Source organism: Ostrea edulis, chromosome 7 (assembly GCF_947568905.1).
Source record: "Ostrea edulis chromosome 7, xbOstEdul1.1, whole genome shotgun sequence".
Lineage (NCBI taxonomy): Eukaryota > Metazoa > Mollusca > Bivalvia > Ostreida > Ostreidae > Ostrea > Ostrea edulis.
Window position 1 is genome coordinate 21669943 of NC_079170.1, and position 18060 is coordinate 21688002.

The 18060-nt window shown below is 37.6% G+C and overlaps 1 protein-coding gene across 1 annotated transcript; it reads left to right on the top strand.

Moving 5' to 3' along the window:
• Positions 1 to 1115: 1115 nt before the first annotated feature.
• On the top strand, positions 1116 to 5790 carry LOC125655918 (dual specificity tyrosine-phosphorylation-regulated kinase 2-like). Its single transcript, XM_048886450.2, has one exon. The coding sequence runs from the start codon at positions 1881 to 1883 to the stop codon at positions 3597 to 3599; it is 1719 nt and encodes a 572-aa protein (XP_048742407.1). The 5' UTR covers positions 1116 to 1880; the 3' UTR covers positions 3600 to 5790.
• The last annotated feature ends 12270 nt before the right edge of the window (positions 5791 to 18060 follow it).

Genomic DNA, 18060 nt, shown 5'->3' on the forward strand with positions numbered 1-18060 from the left:
TGACCTTTAAATTTAATTTAAACATCAATTCTGAACTATAGTCTTTTAACTATACATGTATTTCATGCATTGTGAAGTAAATATGTCAATTTATCTTACTACAGTCGCACACTTTACCTTACAAGTAGTTTAAATTGATTTTGTTTCTCTCTCTCTCTCTCTCTCTCTCTCTCTCTCTCTCTCTCTCTCTCTCTCTCTCTGTTATATCTCATATCTCTGCAGGATTCCAGTACATGTACAAACTTTCGTGCACTTGATGTAAATCGATCCAAATGAAGTAAACCTTTTATAGGCACCTGATTCATTCGCTTTAAAATTTGATGTGATACATATATAGGCATATAATTTTAAAATTTCTGTGGAAACGAGAGGGTTTTTTTTTTATATTCGGTTTTAAAAGACCGAATATAAATAGGGAATAGGAAAGACCGAAAATAAATAACCCCCTCGTTTTCACAGAAATTAAGGTATAATATACCAGGTGTAAAACAAAAATCAAATTCAAGATCAGTTATCTTAAAAATATTAAGTTCGATTAACAGCAAGTTAAAAAGGCTATGTTAGGGTGAAATTTTTGGGAAAATTATTATATATGTTTTCAATGTTGTTGTTGTGTGTGTGTGTGTGTGGGGGGGGGGGGGGGGGTGATTTAAAACCTTCATTGGTTAGGTTTATAGAATCGTTTCTTATGGTCAGGTGGCACCCAGAAAAATATATATCAAAATTTGAAAACTTAAAGGGGCATTAGCTGTGACAGGCAACCAATTTTTCTCTCTCAAAATTTCTCAATGCCATATAGGGATGTATACACAAATTAATGACTATTAAAATATTTATTTCGTCCAAAAACAAGAGAAATTTAATAAAACTATGTTAGATAACCGCTTTTAGACAGAAATATACGAGGAAGAATTATTGTCTTGCAAGACAATTATTATTCAATCACCAAAATCACATATTCATGTGTCTGTTTTGTGGTTTTAAAAGTGTTTAAAATAATTAAATACTGACGTTAAATAATAACATTAATATGAGCAATTTTCCTTGAATTCAATTTTGGAGACAAAATTGCATATAATGCCCACTTCCTCCCCTTTTCAGAACATTAGTTTTATTTTCTTTTTCTTTTAACATCCTGTCAACATCGGTGGGAGATCAAAAATGACAAAGCCGGGAAAAGGGGACCGTGGCATCCATTATAGATTCATAATATTTATTAAGTTAAAATGATTTCAAAACACATAATTTATATGTTCGAAGTATACGAAACGGTGAATTCTGACCAAGATTTCCCGTTCTCTCAGTAATTTCTGCTTCCCTTGTTCATAATCCTTTTGATTTCACAAAACGCTGACCGACTCATATTATTTTCCGTTCCGCGTTTTAGGAACACCCGCATTATAAATAGCTAGTTTTCCTACGTTGCATATAAATTATTTGATATGACCCAAAAATTGCATTAGACACGCAGTATAGGTAGGAGAAGTTTCACATAATCTATCCTTATTCATCAATGATCGTTGTGGTGAAAATATTTACAAAATATCTAAATTTAGGAAAGAATACTTTATGTTTTGATCCGTGTTCTACGTTTTAAACAATTTTTGTCATGTGACCACAGTATCCATGACGTCACACACAAAGAACACATTGACGTTCCACCGACAGAGGTCGTGCTTGGCAACCAGTCCTCCATACTTATGGTGGAAAATAGCAACAGACTGTGGTGGAAATTAACGTTGTTCAAATAGAAGTTAGCCAGAGATCAGGTAGATTTTTACGATTATGGATTTAAACAAAATTGTGTGATCTATCTGTGAATATCAAATGTGGACTGTAAGGACAAAAAATTGTGAAATATATAGCAAAAACCGGGGGACATGACCACCCGGGTGAAAGCTCTGCCAGTACAGGTGCAGAGAACTCGATCAATGCTAACCACCGGGGATATGTATACACATAATACTCTAGAAGGAACAAGCCACCACCTCCCTCCAATCGCTAGCCAAACTGTTGGAGGTGCCCACAGCGCTCATGTCACTACAAATACTGGTCATACTGGACACGGCGTCAAAGTGCAGCAGCTTTACGAGGACCATAAACACCACCACGACAAACATGTCACTATACAACATGGTGGAAGCAAAGAGTCAGAGGCCCCACCACAGAACATGCGACCCAGTTCCAGTGCAGGAAGTCAAGGGAGCAAGACTGGATCTGCTGCAGCTCGTCGTAACAATTCCATGAGTCCGGAGTCAGCTATGAAACAATTCATGCATAAGCTGACTTCTTTTGAACATCATGAAATCTTCAACTATCCTTCTATATTTTTTGTGGGACAGAATGCTAAAAAACGACAAGGTGTTGTAGGAGGGGCCAACAATAATGGCTACGATGATGAAAATTGCTCTTATATTCATGTACCTCATGATCATATAGGATATCGTTATGAAGTGCTCAAAGTGATTGGAAAAGGAAGTTTTGGACAGGTTGTTAAAGCTTATGACCACAAAATTAATTCACATATAGCATTAAAAATGGTAAGAAATGAGAAGCGATTTCATCGTCAAGCTCAAGAAGAGATTCGGATCTTGGAACATCTAAAGAAACAAGACAAGGACAATGCCATGAACATTGTTCACATGATGGAACATTTTACATTTCGTAACCATATATGTATTACCTTTGAACTCTTGAGCATGAATTTGTATGAACTGATCAAGAAAAACAAATTCCAGGGATTTAGCTTACAGCTTGTGAGGAAATTTGCACATTCCATTTTGCAGTGTTTGGATGCTTTGTACAAAAATAGGATCATTCATTGTGATCTCAAACCTGAAAACATTCTCCTTAAGCAGCAGGGAAGAAGTGGCATCAAAGTCATTGATTTTGGCTCCAGTTGTTATGAACATCAGCGTATATACACGTACATTCAGTCGCGTTTCTATAGAGCACCAGAGGTTATTTTAGGAGCCAAGTATGGAATGCCAATAGATATGTGGAGTTTAGGATGCATTTTAGCTGAACTTTTAACAGGGTATCCATTGTTCCCTGGAGAAGATGAAGGGGATCAGTTAGCGTGTATTATAGAATTACAAGGTATGCCACCACAGAAGCTGCTAGATCAGTCAAAGCGAGCAAGGAATTTCATCAGTTCCAAAGGCTATCCTCGGTACTGCACTGTCACCACTCTACCAGATGGCAGCACCGTATTAAATGGCTGTCGTTCTAGGCGAGGAAAGCCCAGGGGTCCTCCAAATAGCAAAGAAATGGTGACCGCCCTGAAAGGATGTGAAGACCCACTTTTCCTCGATTTCATGAAGCGCTGCTTGGAATGGGATCCATCAACACGGTTGTCGCCCGTACAAGCATTACGCCACCCTTGGCTCCGACGTCGATTGCCAAAACCTCCTACTGTAGATAATCGAGCAGATTCTGCTTCGCGCCGAAAATCCACCGCCAACACTGCTAGTGCAGTGATACCGAAACTTGCAAGTGGCACATCGAGTGGAAAGGGGAGAAATAACATCATAACAGACGATATGTCTGCACCGATGCACAATCGAACCCGACTGCCACAAATCGGCTCAACATTATAGGAGCTATTGCTTGTGATATAGTGTTCTTGTGATATTTTTTATGCCGTCCACATTTACTTTGATTTTTAGTCAATAATTGTGTATGGTTTAACAAGATATGTGTATGACAAACATGTTTGGTGTGAAGAAGTACTGTCTATCATTTGAATCTGAATACTGGAAGCATCTGGATGTTTTTGTGTTGGATTGTATGGTATAAACTTGCACTACAGCTTAACGTACAAAACCTTTTATGGAGAAAAATGTCTATGTGTAATGCAATCCAATTTATCAGTATTTTCTTGTCCATGTAAAAGAGGTGTGTGCGTATATGTGTATATATATATATATATATATATATATATATATATATATATATATATATATATATATATTTGCATGCATTTGATGTGATACAATAACTGTTCTAAATGCAAATATGATTATGCCCATCATTGTGATAATTTGAGGAAATAATTATTTACTGATTGCACAGTACATAATATATTTGGTATAACATTCCAACTTCCTTCGAGACCAAACAGGTTCATTATTGGACCAATTCATAGATGTCATTTTTACTCCGACAGGCAAAATGAAAATTAATTTGTCAAAAACACCAATGTTTGATTTACTCTCTTAATCACGATCTTAAGAAATGGTCTATCAAAGCAATATGTTATCTCAGGATAATTCACGGGCAGAAAGAAGAGCCTAGATGTAAATTATTGATACAGATATTCTTTTCTCCTGGCATAATTGAATATTGCAATTCACCTATGTACACCTTGTCAGGGGACTCTGTCCTGAAGATTATATTGATTCCTCATTACTGGCATAACCCTGTATAATGTTCGAGGCAGTATCGATTTCACCTCAGGAGTTTTAAATCAAATTTTGTTAATCTTAATTAAGCGCAGAAGAAAATTCTTTTCATGTTTTTTTTTCCCCCCCCTTAACACAAGGATTATTGTTAGTGAATCAGTTTTTAAAACAATTGACGTCTTTTGCTATGTTTGACATTTAATAATATGGATCTGTGATTATATACCAAGTACGTTCTTTATTTTCTGTTAATTATAGATATCTTTTAAATTTCATCGTTGCGTAAGTCGGTCACGTTTTAGAGTTACAAAGCATTACAGATCTGTTGTTTTGTATTTTTGAATTCTGTCATGAGGCATATTAGCATAAAACTTTTATGATCATGATCATTTTAAGTGATCTGTTTTCACACAAACTAATTAATTTTTAAAAATTTACTGTCTTCTCACAAGACTCTGTGGTAGAAGAAACAACAAATGCATAACAAAATGCCATGAATATTCATATATTTATCAAGAAGATATATTTTACGATATAAGATATCTGATCAACGCCCAAGTGCCAAATCAACAGAGCCTCTCAGAATGTTGTAGTGCATGGATTCCATCATCCAGTTCCTTTAGTGCATGAACACAGTGTTTTAACTTTCTACTGCCATATATGGATCTGACTCTATAAAGGATCATCATACATTTTTTAAATCTATGGTTTTTATATGTTGAGTTTATGAGGGAGAATTCTGTGTTTATGATGGAGAAGTGAGGAAAGGGAAAGTGTGAATATTTAAAAAAAAAAATGTATAAGCAAAATAGTTCACATCATATATGTACAAAATTTTATTTCTGTTTTTATTTTGAAGTGTGATCTTTTAAAATCTCTCAATTTCTTTATATTTTAATATGATGTGTTTATATATTTTCCACTGTTTATATATAGTTTTGTATTACTTCTATGAATTTTGTGAATAGTGGAAAATTGGCCGATCATTGGTCTGAGATTTTTATATACAAATGTCTCTACACAGCTGTACATATATAGAACAAACTAATACTATATTTATCATACCCCAAAGAGTTCAAGTCTTGTGTTGCTGGTTTTATGATTCCTTTGATTTCCATATTTTTCTTCTGAATTCACTGTGGAGTGTCTATTTGTCTGTCTGTAGCTGTTCCCCAATGAAACTTCATAAACCTAAGCAATTATCTTCCCTTTTGATGAAAGGGGCTTTTTTCACTCTTGTACAAAAGTGGTGTATTTGTGTTTGAAAAATGCATAATATGCCCTTGTTTGTTCTTAATACAGAAATATCTTCACTTCTGTTTAATTGTCTTTTTAAAAAAAATTGTATTTGACAATTATGTATATTAAAACACACATGAAATCTTAATGTAGATATTTATGTTTTCTGCCAACTAAGTAACAATTTAACAGATGTGTCGTAAAAGTTTGTTTAAATGGATAAAATCAGAGATTTTTCGGCCTTCATTCAGATGGAAGGAATGTTACATAATTAAATGTTCTCTATCAGTGATATATATGCATCTTAAGTACCTACCATATCCTTGAGTTATTCTAGGGATTATTCAAAGGGACTGGCGAAACCTATTCATTATTCATACAAGTGATTATTATGGAAAGTGTAATCAAATACTGGATTTAAAAAACATCCAAGTTCTGTTAATGGGGCAAAGAATATTGGCAAGTTCAAAGAAATTAAATAGTGCTTGTACCAAACATTGGGTATTATTTCATGGAGTAAATTGAAGGCTAACAGTGTATATAGGTACACATGGAGTACTACGAAATCGCATTGCAATTTATCAATCAAGAGCTAAAATATTATACACTGTACAAAAAAGTAACTGCATGTGTATGATTTATGATAAAGTGGCCCTTTTCTCAATCTTGACCATAGTTGTGGAAATATTTGTAATATGTTCACTAAGTGTGTTTACTCATTTCATTTTTAGCTCTTCTGAGCCGAAGGCTCAAAGAGCTAATCATATGGCCTTATGTCTGGCGTGCGGTGCGTCAACTTTTTGGAAAAAGGGCTCTATCTCAAGAACCCCTTGGCCAATTTTTGTCAAATTTGTCACAGGGTATCCTTGGTCCAAGGGCTTTCATTTGTACTAAAACTAGGGTTGTGACCCTTTAACAAGGGGAGATAATTAGGAAAATGCAAACAAAAGTAGTGGTTGTTAAAAAAATCTTTTTCTCAAGAACCACTGGGCAAATTATCACCAAACTTACACATAAGGATGAAGATAGGTTGTAGATTAAAAAAATGTTCAAGGCATTATCCTGGGGCAAAGGGTGTGGTCTCAAGGTCACTTCAAAGTTGACCTTAAATTTTGTTTTGTTAAAACTTTGATATTTTGCATAGTATAAGAACTAGGATCATCCAATTTTGTCAGTTGATACATCTTAGGACCTAATATCATGTTGTCTCAAAAGTAGGTCATGGTGACCTACTTTTTGAATTTCGCAGGTAATTATTATTAAATGGATTTTGATGCCTATCTTGGACACTTTTGAGCCTATGATCATCAAAAGTTGTCAGGTGATGGATCATGGGACCTTGAACTGCATCATGTGAAAAGTATGTCACTATGACCTACTTTCTGAATTTTATTGCTAATCATTTATGAATACATTTTAGGTTGTTATTTCAGATACCGAGAGGTTTAAAACCATCAAACCTTGTAAGTTGATGCGTCTAGAGGTCTGAAACATATTTTTTTTAAAAAGTAGGTCACAGTGACCTACTTTTTGAATTTTGCAGACATTTAAATTTCACATTTTCAATTTTAGATGCATATTTTGGACACTATGAAAGCTAGGATCATCAAACTTTGTCAGTTGATGCATCTTGAGTCATCATAGTTTGTTGACCAAAAAGTAGGTCACCGTGACCTACTTTTGGAATTTGACGGCTATATTTTATAAAGTTTCAGATACTATTTGACTTACAATTATCAAACTTTGTCAGTTGATGCATGTTGAGTCTTCAGAGTGTGTTGACTAAAAAGTAGGTCATTGTGACCTATTTTTGGATTTTGACGGCCATATTTGAATATTTCAGATACTATTTGACTTACAATCATCAAACTTTGTCAGTTGATGGGTCTTGAGTCTTCAGAGTGTGTCGACCAAAAAGTAGGTCACTGTGACCTAATTTTGCAATTGACGTTTATATCTGAATATTTCAGATACTATTTGATTTCATTTATCAAACTTTGTCGGTTGATGCATCTTGAGTCTTTGGAGTGTGTGGACCAAAAAGTAGGTCACTGTGGTCTTCCTTTGGAATTTGATGGCTATATTTGAATACTATTTGACTTGTCAGTTGATGCATCTTGAGTGTTCAGTGTGTCGACCAAAAGTAGGTCACCGTGACCTACTTTTAGATAGTTGCATTTAAATTTTCAGGTACTATTTGACTTAACATCATAAAACTTTGTTAATTGATGAATCTTGATTAGTAAGAATTTTTGCCTGTTCTACAATGTATCAGAAGAGCGATTCTAGGCCCATTGGCCTCTTGTACTCATTGCAACGTTCTTGTGTACACTTCATGCATATCGTGACAGACACTTTCACGCCTGTAACCTTGTTTTTGTGGCACTTTTATTTCGCAGTGGGATTAAATCGATGAAATTAAAACTGCAAAAAAATAAAATATTCGTAAGTCGGATTTCACGAAAACTTATTATAATTATGGTATCACAGAGTTCGAGCCAAAAACGGGCTTAGCCCCTGTGATACTGAAGAGATAATTCGAAGCCGTGAATATATATTCTGCTTGTCATGTACATGTATATCGACTTTAAGGATTACATTGGTGCTATTGGCTTGTTTTTGTTACGGGTACTGACACTGGTAGGTGCTACAAGACGTCATGTTGTTTCGATTTAGTCATTGAGTGCACTCAAGCTGTCATTTTCTAGCAAATGGTGAAAAAGATCGTGTTTCCATTACTAAACTCTCGCGCCTTTGCCCACCCTGGAGTGATCAGACTGGAAGATTCTTCTGTTCGTGGCGTTTCCCTTCATTGTCATTTGACCACCTTTCAAATCCTTTGTTAACGTTTTTGCACTTTGCTGGTCACATTCAGGGCTCAGGTTTTAAAAAATTAATGTATTTTGTTCCATGACAACCCCCCTCCTCCCGAGGAAGACGAATCTCCAGTTTCGGTTATTGAAAGATTCGTGCACACAGTTTTAGAGGCCTTGGTCCCATATCCAAAAAGCAGGGGTCATTGAATTCACATTCCACTTTCCTCTACTCCCTGGAAGATGCTAATTACACAACATACTCCAAAATCGTCATGCATAACAACAGACGGAGGACTGAATATATAGCTTAATGATGGACTTTAACGAATGACATGATCGTCGTCCGAATCGGTCAGTAAATATTCGCCGGTCATTTTAACATCCAAATCTTTTGAGACTAATGACCATAGCAGGCTACTTGGACCGTTTGCTCAATGTATAGATAAGAGGGCATATTAACTGATTCTCAGTTTAAAAATCAGTCATGGCATCCTGGGACTGGTTTTACATGATAAGGAAGTTTCAGTCCAGTGGCTAGGGCTTTAAGTTTGTAACGATATCACAGCGTATTGTTGATAGTTACAACGTCTGTGTTTATATCTACCACAAAGAAGTCAGATATCCAATTTCAAAATTAAAAGCTGATTTATTGATAGATTTAGACGAGCTTTGACGGATTAATTCAGGTGTCTCTGGGTTAGTTTGCGTTTTTTTTTTTAGAAAGTTTAAACCAATGAGGGTATTGATTTTAAATGAGCATTGTCACAACGGTTTCTTAAAAAGCGCAAGAAATAGCTTCTCTATTTTTTTTTTAATTTGATATGTATTGCAATTTCATGTACATATTAAGAGGTATTTTGCAAATTGTTTCAATTTGAACTGCATGCATGCAAAAGGCACTGACTGCATAAAAAATATCGATATGAATGTGCATTTCATTTTATATATATATATATATATATTTAGAAAGGTCCATGTTAGTAAAACTTCACGTGTATAATGCAAAAAGGGACCAGCGAAAAGCGTTTCCGATTGATTCTTTGATCCGGCTCCAATCGGGTAGTCACTTCTATGCACTCAAAGCACCGATACATTAAGCGAAAAAAGGAAAACTACCGACATGTTCTATGAATGTCATTCATTATCCTATGAATGATAATGAACACGCTAACCAGGGCTAAAAGCTTCATTCTCGAAAGTTTTTTTTTTTTTTTTTTTTGGTCTTTATGTACAAGAGAATCCCCATGAACGGAAACTGCGCATGTCTCCATGACGGCTTCAAATATTGATGCCACAAAAATACACAGCGTCTCTCTTGAATATTTCATGGACAGTCTGAAAGATTTGATCTACAGTATGTTTTACTTCCTATTATGGACTATACAATGTCAGTATTTGATGGTGGCCTCTGATTTAAGTTCGAAGGTCAACAGACCATAAAACGATCGAATATCTTAACTCCACAGTTCCCCCATTATGACAGAAAATGGGACGGCTAATAGGTGTGTGTGTGTGTTACGATAATCCAAGACCGGGCATAGGGTTTATTGTGTGTTACATCGATCTGGGAAAAGAAACATTTGCCTCGATCGCAGAAACTCATTTTTCCTAACTCCAACTGAAGATTATGTCTAGTACTTCAATATGTTAGCGGTTATCGTGATCAAGCCCTCCCCAAAACATGACCTGTTATATGCCAAGGGATAATACTGTTTACTTATTGGAAATTTAAGCTGTAAAATGCAATTTCAAAAATCTTTGTTGTTTTTTTATAGGAGTCCACACAACTCTGGAATGTGTCAAATAAAAGAGTGCGAGTGTATTGGATAGCTAAATGCAGTTTTTGTTAACTTCGTTGAGCGGTTAAAAAAACTCTGCATGAATGGTGAAATGCATTCTTTAAAAAAAAAAAAAACACTAAGAAAAACTGTATGTTTTGTATATGGTTATGATGTGAAATTCATCAACCCAAGGCCAGGGGTTCAAGCTTTAGAACGGGACTCGGGCAAGGGGTTCAAGGTTTAAGACGGGGCTCAGACCAGAGGTTCAAACTTTAGGACGGGGCTCAGACCAGAGGTTCAAGCTGTAGGACGGGGCTCAGACCAGAGGTTCAAGCTTTAGGATGGGTTTCAGACCAGAGGTTCAAGCTTTAGGATGGGACTCAGGCCAGGGGTTCAAGCTTTAGGACGGGGCTCAGACCAGAAGTTCAAGCTTTAGGATGGGACTCAGGCCAGGGGTTCAAGCTTTAGGATGGGACTCAGGCCAGGGGTTCAAGCTTTAGGATGGGACTCAGGCCAGGGGTTCAAGCTTTAGGATGGGGCTCAGACCAGAGGTTCAAGCTTTAGGAAGGGGCTCAGACCAGAAGTTCAAGCTTTAGGACGGGACTCAGGCCAGGGGTTCAAGCTTTAGGATGGGACTCAGGCCAGGGGTTCAAGCTTTAGGATGGGACTCAGGCCAGGGGTTCAAGCTTTAGGACGGGGCTCAGACCAGAGGTTCAAGCTTTAGGATGGGTTTCAGACCAGAAGTTCAAGCTTTAGGATGGGACTCAGGCCAGGGGTTCAAGCTTTAGGATGGGACTCAGGCCAGGGGTTCAAGCTTTAGGATGGGACTCAGGCCAGGGGTTCAAGCTTTAGGACGGGGCTCCGACCAGAGGTTCAAGCTTTAGGACGGGGCTCAGACCAGAGGTTCAAGCTTTAGGATGGGGCTCAGACCAGAGGTTCAAGCTTTAGGATGGGACTCAGGCCAGGGGTTCAAGCTTTAGGATGGGACTCAGGCCAGGGGTTCAAGCTTTAGGACAGGGCTCAGACCAGAGGTTCAAGCTTTAAGATCGGACTCAGGCCAGGGGTTCAAGCTTTAGGATGGGATTCAGGCCAGGGGTTCAAGCTTTAGGATGGGACTTAGGCCAGGGGTTCAAGCTTTAGGATGGGACTTAGGCCAAGGGTTCAAGCTTTAGGATGGGACTCAGGCCAGGGGTTCAAGCTTTAGGATGGGACTCAGGCCAGGGGTTCAAGCTTTAGGATGGGACTCAGGTCAGGGGTTCAAGCTTTAGGACGGGGCTCAGACCAGAGGTTCAAGCTTTAGGACGGGGCTCAGACCAGAGGTTCAAGCTTTAGGACGGGGCTCAGACCAGAGGTTCAAGCTTTAGGATGGGGCTCAGGCCAGGGGTTCAAGATTTAGGATGGGACTCAGGCCAGGGGTTCAAGCTTTAGGACAGGGCTCAGACCAGAGGTTCAAGCTTTAGGATCGGACTCAGGCCAGGGGTTCAAGCTTTAGGATGGGATTCAGGCCAGGGGTTCAAGCTTTAAGATGGGACTTAGGTCAGGGGTTCAAGCTTTAGGATGGGACTCAGGCCAGGGGTTCAAGCTTTAGGATGGGACTCAGGCCAGGGGTTCAAGCTTTAGGACGGAGCTCAAATGAGTATACATGCGTATTAAAAATGCATTCAGACTTCTATAGGAGTCCTTTGTATTGTGAATAGATAATTTATTCATGGTTATGAAGGGCATGTAACCCTTTACTAAAATTAGAAAATTTTCTACCCCTGCGTAAGGGTTCAGGCTATAGGACAGAGCTAGATAGGTAAACTAGTGATTATACACATCATCTAGTAAAGGTATCCTCTTTACTTCAGTGTATTAGGACAAAATGCTGTATGTATAGCTATGAAAATTGTGGAATTTGTGATATTGAGGGTTAAGTCTTATTGTGAAAATACACTACAAGATTTATTTTTTAAAGATGCCCTTTATACTCTTGGACATTGAGAATAGTAATTTGGAAATGTAAGGACAATTTATTTTCATTTTTGAGAATAATTAACACCCGACCGATTGAGGTATCCGTTGAAGAGGTGTTGTATGTTATTCAGATGACCGTTAAAGTTTATGGGCTTCTTGTTTAAAAGTAAAATTGTAGTTATTGCAATAACTTCAGCTTCTCCATCGTATGCATATGACGTTTTTTTTCTCAACTGATTGCATACAAGAGAGCATGTTCTGCGTATGATCAATCATTGATTGAGGCAGGTTACTAATTAATCATGATGTAGGGGTTTCAACAGTCTCCTTTAAAGTAAGCATAAAAAGTGAAGATAACGAACAGTGATCAATCTCACAACTTTTATAAGCAACACAAAATAGAGAGATGGGCAAACACCAGAGGTGGGATTAGGTGCCTAGGAGGAGTATAAACATCCCATGTCGACCAGTAACACCCACCATGAGCCCTATATCTTGATCAGGCAAACGGAGCCACACGCAGCCAAAACCAGCGCGCCAAGAACGGTCCAACAGTCTGAATGAAACAAGCCAGACAACACCCGACCCATTGTAAGGTTGCACCGGCAAACCACAACGACCACAGAATTCGCGAAACGCCCACCCCAAACGAGACTACAAAAAACCCCGCACCATCAACCTGTCTGTCAGCATCCTGTCCCGATCTAAAAACCGACCATACGCAGAAGAAGCTCTTGCGCATCGAATCATTTGAGAGATATAAACACGACACGCAGGTGATAATGGAATATTGCCACACAAATATGGGAAGTCAACGACGGAGAAGCTGAAATCATCCAGTTTATCATGAAGTTGACCTGTTGGCCCGCCGTCAACACCTACCCCCCCTCCAAAAAATATCTAAGTATGAAGCAGAAGTGGACGACCCTGTGGTGTCTTTTACTTCGAGTTCACAGGGATGCATCGACTCGACACATGAATGAAAATTAACTATTGTTAATAGAGAAAACGTCGTCGATATATTCAAACGACGCACTGGAGGCCATATAGCAAGAGATCCTCTCCTCCCACGCAGAAGTTTTAAAATAAATTTCGCTCCACAAGAATATAAAAACAGGTCCGCTAACAAAGGAGCACAACCCGCGCCCATTGGAATTCCAACAGACCGCTGGAAGACCTGATCACCAAAGACCACGAAGATATTGTTAATAACGAACTCCAGCATATTTTTAATATTAACCTCAGAGTACTTGTGCGAGGAAACGGAGCGGCTTCTAACAAAGTAACCCCCCCCCCCCCCCCGAATAACTGGCCACCAGACATGAATATTTCTGTTTTCCATCTTTGTTGAAGAAGCAACTGTCTATGATGTCATAAAGTCTAGTCCCCAACCCACCGTGAGGAATGGTCGTGTAAAGTGCCGAAAAGTCATACTCTCCGATGATGCCGTTTTGAGAAAAAGCTTGGCGATTTCAAAAGTCTATGATCGTTATAATGATCAGATTTGCAAATTTAACATGCATGTCATCAGATCAATTGTTGTCTGACGTGTTTCGTGATTATTGGGCCGTTCTTTACATACTGATTACTCTGTTTACTTGATCAATATATAGGGCTTACAACGGATGTTACTGGTCAGTAGGGGATGCTTACTCCCCCCTTGGCATCTGATAGCACTCCTGGTGCGTACAGAGGTCGGTGTTTGCTCTATATTCTCGATTTTGTATTCTTTATAGGATTTATGAGATTAATCAGTGTTGTTTATATCTTCTTTTCAGCATAAAAAGTACAATGTGTACCCTTAGTTATATTCTATACTTCGCTTTGGGGGACAATATGACACTTGTAGCTTTGAATACACAAGCAAGTCTTCTATTTGCACACAGCCAGTTTGATCTTTCCTTTATGTATTTTTTGTTGTTGTTGGTACGGTATTTTGGTTATTCTACAATGGTCGCTGTGGTGTCTCGTTTGGTGACCTCTTAGCAAAACTTAATTTTTTTTCTTTACGTTGACTGAACTAACAGAATATTTCTTTATAAAACAGCTGCAATTTATCTAAACCATTAATGCTTTTTTTTTTTCAGTTGTCTCTGAAAATCTTAGTACATAATTTATATCAACATTGCGTTTTCTACAAGAGCTATTCAGAATATTGGATAGAACTCCTTTTGATTTCAACAGTTTCGGAATTTCTGGTGTTTTCAGTGCCTTTAATTTGATATCAATAATAGATAGACCTCTTTTATCTAAGTCACTGATCAGAGTATTTCGCATTTATGCGATGCGTTTATCCCACGCTAAACTATAAATATGTCTTTGGATTTTCTTTATGAAAGTTTCGTCTCGTATCGAATATAACTTATCATAATAAGGCCTGTGTGATACATCGATATTTTCAAATGCATTGGCTGCTTGCTTTTGAAGTTTTTCTCCATTTTAATGTGGCGGCAATACCACGGCCTCAATCTAGCCCCACTCCGCTCACCGCGTGGTCGATTCCATCTAGATGTAGGGTAACGGAGGGTACCGGAATCTGCCGAAGTTTGCCGAATAAATCTAGCCCAAGGGATCTTGCTTTGAACAATTGTAGTTGCGAGGATGTTCACCTGCATGGCCTCATCCTATTAGTCGATTTCTTTGTTTTATAGTACTAGCAATACAACTTGATTGGTCATTCCGATCATTTTCGTAAGTCGCTCCTATCACTCTCTCTCTCCATGTTACCGATCATTCTTGTTCAGACTCTCAATTCATCAATATTGGTCATCCCAATTGGAATTTCAATCCAAAGAAAACGATTTTTTCAATCAGACTCGATCAATCAATATCGATCATTCCGTTCAATCCATCAATATCGATCATTCCGTTCAGGCTTTCAGTCCATCGATATCGATCATTCCCTTCAGATTCAATCCACCCGTGACAGCATGGCTCTACGCTTGTACAGTACATTAAAATGACGTAAAGCAGGATCTAGCCAATGTAATTTATATACTGAATATGAATTATGCTTTAGCAAATCACCATGCACAATGGGTTGAGAGCGAGTGCAGTTTGAACACCCCCCCCCCCCCCCCCCCCCCTGTAACACTAAATTCCACTGATAGTGTGCTTTCGCTCTCATCGAATTTACTCATTGAATTTAACCTGTATACCAAACCAACATTTCTTAAATCAAATACATTTTCTCGGCAAATATTATTAAACTTTCTGTTTAAGATGCTATATCGTGTAAGAAGATCGATGCTCTTAGAAGGTGGGCTTTGTCCAAATAAAGTATTCCATTTTCACATGCAGTTTATAAAGCACAGGTTAATTCCGTCTTTTCTGATTGATCATCGATCTCTCGTTCGAGTGGCAGGAACTCAGCACAAGTGCTAAGAATGACGTATGTTTTTCTTTTGTGTAAGTTAGCCGTTTTTCATAACTTATTCATAGCGATGCCCAATAGAAAAGTAGGCCTACACAAGTTCCTCTACAAACCGTGTGGTCGTTAATGACGTAATGAAATGAAAGTAACTAGTATATATATACACCCAGCCAAATACATGAAAACTTTAACTTCAGATTTATTTTTTTTAAAATTATTAGTTCACCTAAGCTGAAAGGTTGAGTTACTTTTTTCTCGACGCCCGTCTGTAAACTTCACCCATTATTGACTAAGCATGCTCGAGTAAAAAGGATTTAAGTTTATACAAATAAAGCGTTACACCCTTTTGAAATGGAGATCCATTAACAATTGGTCAAACTTTAATGGCATCTTTTAAAAATCTTCTCCTCAAGAACCACTGGGTCAATTTCAATCAAACTTGGCACACATCAGTCTTGGGTAAATGGAATTTAATTTGTTCACATGAAAACCCCCATTCTTCCTCCAAAGGGGAGATAATCGAGAAAAGACCAAAAAAGTTGAAATTTACATGAGAGCTATCTGACGGTAGTGTAGATTCAAGCTTGTACAAATAATCACCCCTGGGGATAGGGTGGAGTCAAAATAGCAAATCAAATTGTTACAAGGGGAGATAAAGAAAAAAAATCTTAAATATCTTCTCAAGAACAATTATTGTTAGGGTCATGATTACTCATATTAATATGTTTAAGCATCAGATTAAAGTTTGTACAAATTGTGGTCTCCGGGGGTAGGGTGGTGTCACAATAGGGGATCAAAGTTTTACATGCATGGGAAAATCTTTTCAATAACAGTATGCGGGCTAGCGCTATGAATACTCATAATGATATGCAAGCATCTTCAGGTATTGCAGATTGAAGTTGGTTGAAATAATTCACCCCTGGGGTAGGGTGGGGCCACAATATAAGGGATCACAGTTTTATTATAGTATATAGATTCCATATCACAAAAAAATTAATTTGATGCCATGATGTTTGACTTTAAAGTTTGACTCAAATTTAAAAACTTAAACCTTGCTCATAACTTTTGAATGTTGAGTGATACAATTTTCATATTTCATGTATGCATTCCTCGTAGCAAGACCTTTCTACCTTATAGACCTAACATTGACCTTAAATTTTGACTTACTTTGAAGAAAAATTACCTACACAATATCTCTTACTGTTTAAAGTAAGGCTGTCTTGTTTTGTATATACAGATTCCTTATGGCAAAATCCTTGCACTTCACATCATAGTTTTTGACCTTGTATCAATCATGGTTATGACGTGACCCTAATAGGGATCAGGTTGGGGCCACAATATGGGGTCAAAAATTTTCAGGGAAGTAAAGATTTCAGAAAATCAACCAAAAACAAAACCAAAAAACAAACCAAAACAACTGCACATCAGAGCCAAGATGTCTCAGGTGAGCGATGTGGCCCATGGGTCTTTCGTATTGTTTTTCACTCTTGGATGCCTTGAATAGCACTAGCTTCTGCATAATGAGGCCATACCCCCAACACACACAAAGGCGACAATTAATAGAAACGGAATACATGAATCATTACAAATTAATGCCTCGATACTTTGTTTCTGCCGTTTGAAGCATGTATTTAATGTACCTTACACAACTTTTCAACACTTTTACACCATCATTCCTCACGATGAATTAAAGATTAGACTTTTTGGCATCATATAGAGCTGCTTATTCAATAAAAATGGAACTTGGAAATAGATATATCTTGTGATCACTTATAAATCCAAAATATTACTTTCTTAAACACCACTCTGATTCCACGCACCAGTACTTTGAAATTGAAATTTGAATTTAAAAAGATGATGGAGTTCCTCTTAGACAAAATCCACAGCACGTAGTTTTTCGTTATCGCGGCTTTCAACTATCTGTTGGAATTCCCATGAGCACCAGTTGTGCTACTTTATTAGCTGATCATTCTGTATTCTTATGAGGCAGACATTATTCAAAAGCTGCAACATAATACAATAAAATAAAAAAATATATATATTTCAACGTGGCCTTCAACTCGACATAAAAAATACTAATTTCATTCATATGTCGATTCGATGTATCCCAATGAATTCGAAATAAAAGGCTTCCATATCTGCTTCATATTTAGATATTTTATATATACAACATCTATAGACGTATAACGGCAAATTAAAAACTCAGTTTTATGACAAGCAGGATGACTTCAGCTTCTCCATCGTCAATTTCCAAAAAATAAATTGAGGCAATATTCATTACTACAGATGTAGTAGCCTATCACCTGCATGTGGTGCCTCAACTGATTCGATAAATCATGTTCTGCGTATGGTCGAGGCAGTTTCCTGGCAAATAAAAGCGAATCTACACTACGGGAGGATTTGATAAATCTTATTCCTGGTGTTCATAGAATTTTTCCACACAACTTTGTGGTCCCTACATGACCTGGGAAACATGGATCTAACAAATGTGA

Coding starts and splice junctions, on each gene's coding strand:
- LOC125655918 (XM_048886450.2), top strand. CDS start 1,881: ATGACCACCCGGGTGAAAGCTCTGCCAGTACAGGTGCAGAGAACTCGA.